Here is a 6,062-nt window from a genome sequence, read left to right on the forward strand (position 1 = left end):
CGCTGCACTCCGCGGTGGCTGCGGACGCTATGGGCGTCTTCCAGATACTGCTCAGGAATAGAGCCACCAATCTGAATGCTAGAATGCACGACGGCACCACGCCTCTCATACTTGCTGCAAGGTAAATATCACAGAAATCAGTAAGACATCTTATTGTAGTCAACTTAATGTAAGCACTCATTCAGATAACTAAAATCAACATTAAAATATACAAATCTTTTAATCGTTGTATGGCCACCAGGCTGGCGATAGAGGGCATGGTAGAGGACCTAATCAACGCGGACGCGGACATCAACGCGGCGGACAACAGCGGCAAGACTGCGCTGCACTGGGCCGCCGCAGTCAACAATGTGGACGCAGTCAACGTGCTCCTCGTGCACGGCGCCAACAGAGACGCACAGGATGACAAGGTATATAACTAGTAGCGACATCTATCGGAAGGTAGTTGTAGTTTGATGTCATTTAAAAGACTGGAATAAAAATATAAGATCGTGATGATCGTAAAAGCGAGATATAGTCAACAATGAAGTGAGGCAAATATCTATGAAGGAGCTAAGAATTGAAGGATGTTATTGAGGCACTTGTATTAATACTAATGTACGTGTTATAGGACGAGACGCCGCTGTTCCTGGGCGCGCGCGAGGGCTCGTACGGAGCGTGCCGCGCGCTGCTGGACGCGCTGGCTAACCGCGAGATCACCGACCACATGGACCGGCTGCCGCGAGATGTGGCGCAGGAGCGCATGCATGATGACATCGTGCGTCTGCTGGACGACCACTGCCCGCGACCCCAGCACCATCATCTACTGCGTCAGTACTCTCCCCCGCCACTCTCTCTCTCTCACACACACACACACTGCTACTACATCTTATAATGAAAATATAAGATCATGTCTTTCAGATACACTTTGAATGGTTCAAATGAACGTTTTTTCGTTGCTTTGTAACCTTTTATACCAATATGAAATTCTATAAATTTCAATAATAATTGTATTTTCATGTCCACAGCATCTCCCAACCCTCACCCGCAGCTGATCAGCCAGCCGACAGTGATAGCGGGCGCGGGCGGGAAGGGCAAGCCGAAGAAAGCTCGCGCCAAGCCCGGACCTGACAGCCCTCAGGACCAGCCCTACGACAACAACAACATGCATCTCGCGCAGATTCGACGGTACATTCACATTAAAACTATTCATTATATACTAATCTACTACTACCGACTTTAAACTAGGCCTAGGAAAACATTCAGTATATAACTATAGAACTAAAGAAAAAGAAAATTGACAAAAAGTAGGGTAGTCCTAACTTATGTGGAAATTAGTGATCGCAGTATTAATATTTAAGTGTTTGTGCAGGAAACCAAGTGTAAAAAAGAACAACAAGAAGGTGGCGCAGGAAGTGCCGCAGAGTGTGGAGAGCCTCGGCTCCAGCCTCAGCCCAGTCGAATCGCCGCTGCAAAATTTACAGGTACAATACAACGCAATAATTAAGTCTTATTTCAAATTTACACCTTAGAAAATAGCAAAAAAACTTGCTTGAATCATAACACAACATTTATATTTTTATCTTGTTTGTCTTCATATTGACTTACGTAAAACGGAGGAAAACGTAAAATACGTTTAATTTTTAATCCTTCGAGCACAACATCATAAACCATAAAATAAAGATGTGTTTGCCTTAACTCAAACTCAACCTCTAATCTCCATTAAATACTTTTATCTCTATATATATATTATAAATGTGTGTGTGTGTGTGTGTCAGGACTTGCCGTCGCCGTACGACGCGACGTCGCTGTACTCGAACGCTATGGCGCAGTTCCCCGGCATGGAGCAGCTGGTGCAGCACAAGCAGCCGCCCAGCTATGAAGACTGCGTCAAGGTACACCACTCATACTAATTTATATCTTACTAATATTATAAATGCGAATGCTTACATGGATGGATGTTTGTTAGAAGGTATCTCCAGAACGGCTGCATGGATCTCGCTGAAATTTAGCAAAGTAAAACATAGTCCGGGCGAACACATAAGCTATTCATTATAATATTTTTCTTATTTCGAGCGGACGGAGTTGCGGGTGACAACTAGTTAATGATATTAATTGTTTAATGTAACATTATTGTTCGTGTCCTTACAGACGGGTCAGACGCTGCAGTACGGCGGCGGCGCGCTGGGCGCTTCGCTCTCCCCGCCCTACTCCAACCACTCCCCCACCCACAGCAACCACACCACCTCGCCCCACGCATATATTGGTATGTACAATATTTTATAGCTTACTTGACGTATACGTACGTAAATAACGTATGCGTACGTATTTAACGTACCAGTACAATAAAGCTAAAAATCTTTTGTCTCCAGGGTCGCCGTCGCCGGGCAAATCGCGGCCATCGTTGCCGACATCTCCAGCGCACATGGCGGCGCTCCGTCACTCTCACCAACATCAACACCAGCTTGATGCCGCTACGTATTCAGCACTCGCACATCTTAGTGAGTATACTTGCATTTGTAACATGAAATTCCAGTAAATACTTCCTCAGTGTTGTTGCTATGAGTGTTAACTTGTCTGTGTGCAGGTGCGAACGGGCAGCACAACGCGCAGCTGCAGGCGGTGATGACGCACGCGGCGGCGCTGGGCCAGGTGCAGGGACACCATCCTGCGCTCACCAACATGATATCTGGTCAGTATTACATACATAATTTAACCTAAAATAAGATAAGATGAAATAACATGGAGAAATGTATGAGGAAATCTAAAAAAAATATACAACAAACCATAGTAGAAGTGACAATATTGCTTTAAGCACACTAAATGTAAATTATTTATATTCGCATATGGTCAATTTGACCATATTTAGAGCTATTATTAACAAGTCATTTTACTTGTCAGGTATAGGTCTGTACGGTAGCTGGGGTATTGGCGATACGTTCCCGACGCCGTCTCCGGAATCGCCAGACCAGTGGTCATCGCCATCGCCGCAAACGCCGCTAACACAATCGCCACATTCTGATTGGTCGGATCGCGCCGCGCTATCGCCAAACGATATGCAACAGACCAACAAAGGAGCCACTGAAGCCATTTATATATAAATACAACATAACTGTAAGGTTATGCCATTTTTGACCTTGTGTTAATAACCATAAGATTGATATTCATTTTGATATTACATGTAGAACAATCTTAAAATGTTTTAAACATTGTAAAACTTTTTTTTTGTTTTAAGCACTGACTTTAAAATAAATTTGTATTTTTTTGGTGCATATTTAAAAATAAAGGTGTTATTAATGTATTAAAATTATAGTAAAATTTGACTTAGTTATTCTCAGTTGCATGAAATGACATTAAAAAGATTACTTTCGTATTTTTGAATATAATCTGAAGGTGCTGGTGGCTTATGTATTAGACTGATTTGTGTCGCCATCACAAACTAGCACTAGTTCAAAATCTCGATAGGACAAGAATGTATTTGGTGAATCTCCATACTTTTATTTTGGAACACGCTTTATTTGTGTTAAATTTAAAAAAAAGTTAGTGTATAAAAATATAGGAAAAAATGTAACATTAACAATTGACTATAAATTGTTGTTAGTTTCAATTGATTAATTATTTTTTTTATTAATTTAAACTGAATTTTACTTATTTGACAGAAGTAAAATTTTCTGGTTTTTTTTTCTGAGTTTTTTAATCTGTTTTTTTTTTATGATTTTTTCTTTTTTTTCTGATAAAATGGAGTTTCACGAGAATAATGTAATCGGATATGGTAAAATGAATTGTTTTGTTGTTGAATTTTTTTATTATTAGCTTGTTTATATGACAATGTGTTTTGAAACATTTAAAAATGGCGGGAAATCTATGTATTTGATGAGATTGTTTTAAGCGACATGAGCGGATATTATTTATGTGTGATTCCTTAGCTCTAAAACATTTTGTACTTTAGTGTATGTAGATCTTTTTTTTATTTCTAAGCCAGATTGTTTAGGTTAAGTTTTTTTTTTAACTAAGATTGACGTCTGACATAGTCAATAACTTCCTAATTTCTTTTTCAGTGATAATTTTATATATTTATTTAAAAGAACATAACTTTTATTCGAAATCAGCATCAATCTTAGTTTGTTTGATTTTAGGTTATTTTTTCCGCTTTTTTTTAATCATTCCAGTTTTATTCCAAATAAGATTTATGGCGGGAAAATAACAAATAAATACTTTTGTTTTTTAAATAACAATTTCAGTCATCAAATAACGCAGAATTCTATAGTAAGAATTAACTCAATAAAAATACGAAGTGGTCGTTTCGTGATTCTGTGTTTTGGTGGCGGCCATCTTGTTTGTGTGTTTTCCTGCCTTTATTGCTCCAGTATCGTTGTGCACACAAATGTACAACAAAGATCTCATCATTCCATTCTCGCTTTAAAAGAAAAACCCTTGGGACCATTCTATGCTCAATTTGTTACAAAAAATATTCCACGTTTTTTTTAATAATTAATTGTATTATATAATTTCTAAGTATATTTACAAGTTTAAAAAACTTTCGATGTCAGAAAATCTGCGTCTAATATTGTAAATATTTAAATTGTAATCTGTTTCCTTTTTTATATAAAAAATATATTTAACGAGTCCGAACTTGAAAAATGATCTTCGTAGTGTAATTTAGTTTTTAAAATGAAATATATTTTTTAATCTGTGTCATGATTATGTGCCAATGAGCAAAAGTTCAATTGTGAAAAAAAGGTTGCAAGTTTTTTTAAAACTTTGGATGGATTATGGATTGTAAAACTAATAGTATTAAGTAGGATCAATGACATCTATAAATGGATTGGCTATAGGACGTAATATTTTGTGCCTATATGATTTCCGCCATTTTGGCGCTGATGGCAGCGGTTTATAGCGGCGATGTGGATTCGAACTGTCAAGTATTAACAACAGGCGTGTTTGAATCGGAACGGAACTAAAGCTGTCATTTTCAAGAAATCGCCTATCCATTTATAAAGATTGTTGAGTAGGATACATTCGCGTGCTTCCTTTAAATGCATTCTTGAATTTATTGTAAGTTGAGAATCACTTGATGTTAAAAATATTCGATCTTAAAAGTACAAATTTTATTTTGAATGTTATTTGTCCTGTTTTTTGTAATAAGACTTAGTAAAATTTATCACATCTTTGCATTAAAAATATAAAGCCATTTTGCTTAGTGATATTTCGTTGAACAATTTTTTTACTAATATATTTAATTTACTTTATAGATAGACATGAAGATAAATATAAAATCAAACAGAATAGTTTATAATTTTAAATAATTCATTTTATTTTAGCCGTTCCCTAACTGTCAAGGCGAAATTTTGTTTTTTTTTCTCAACAAATTCAGGACAAACAATGTAAAATCAACTTTGGCACATGAAAAAGGAAATTGTAAAACGTGTAAAGCGGGGCACAAAACTTGTAAAGACTTATCAAGTCTCGGTGTGCCTTCAACCTAGCTATAAGTATAGGGACATTGTAATTTAAACACTTCATTAGTTTTTAAATTAATTTACATTATAAGTGCTTGTAAATACGTTTTATAACTATTATTATTTTTATGAAATGCATTTCTTTGTAAGAATCTAAATTTTTTTTTTTTGAGGAAAATCATTATTTTTAATTATTTTCCCCGTAAGTGACAATAAAGGAGTAAATTTTACACAGTTCGTTTTATTAACTTTATATCCTTGAAATTAAAAATCTTACTAATAATATAAATGCGAATGTTTAGATGCTAGTATATTTGAAGGTATCTCCAGAACGGCTGAACGGATCTCGATGAAATTTAGCATACATATAGAACATAATCTGGAAGACACATAGACTACAATTTATATTTTTTTAATTCCATCCGAATAGAGTCGCGGACGACCGCCAGTTATGAACATAATCTTTAAAATATACGGTTCTAATACTATGTAGCACGAACTGGAAACAAGGATCACTTTGGGTGCTTTGGGTGCTCACTGCTTAAGGTGCTTTCTGCTTTTTTCTGGGTAAAGCAACTTGAAAAGCTTTACTGATAAATAACATGAAGTTTTGTATATGAAGCT

General features: G+C 36.5%; 1 protein-coding gene across 1 annotated transcript in view; it reads left to right on the forward strand.

The window, feature by feature from the left end:
- The window catches only part of N (neurogenic locus Notch protein), a 124,292-nt gene extending 121,076 nt beyond the window's left edge, over window positions 1–3,216 (forward strand). Inside the window, exons 24-32 of the mRNA XM_013311392.1 lie at window positions 257–410; window positions 611–809; window positions 1,008–1,167; window positions 1,352–1,463; window positions 1,758–1,874; window positions 2,131–2,245; window positions 2,352–2,480; window positions 2,567–2,671; window positions 2,881–3,216. Coding sequence (XP_013166846.1) covers window positions 257–410; window positions 611–809; window positions 1,008–1,167; window positions 1,352–1,463; window positions 1,758–1,874; window positions 2,131–2,245; window positions 2,352–2,480; window positions 2,567–2,671; window positions 2,881–3,080 — 1,291 coding nt within the window. The 3' untranslated portion in view covers window positions 3,081–3,216. The remainder of the gene's footprint in view (window positions 1–256; window positions 411–610; window positions 810–1,007; window positions 1,168–1,351; window positions 1,464–1,757; window positions 1,875–2,130; window positions 2,246–2,351; window positions 2,481–2,566; window positions 2,672–2,880) is intronic.
- The last annotated feature ends 2,846 nt before the right edge of the window (window positions 3,217–6,062 follow it).

This window comes from Papilio xuthus, unplaced genomic scaffold (genome assembly GCF_000836235.2).
Source record: "Papilio xuthus unplaced genomic scaffold, Pxut_1.1 DF827680.1, whole genome shotgun sequence".
Lineage (NCBI taxonomy): Eukaryota > Metazoa > Arthropoda > Insecta > Lepidoptera > Papilionidae > Papilio > Papilio xuthus.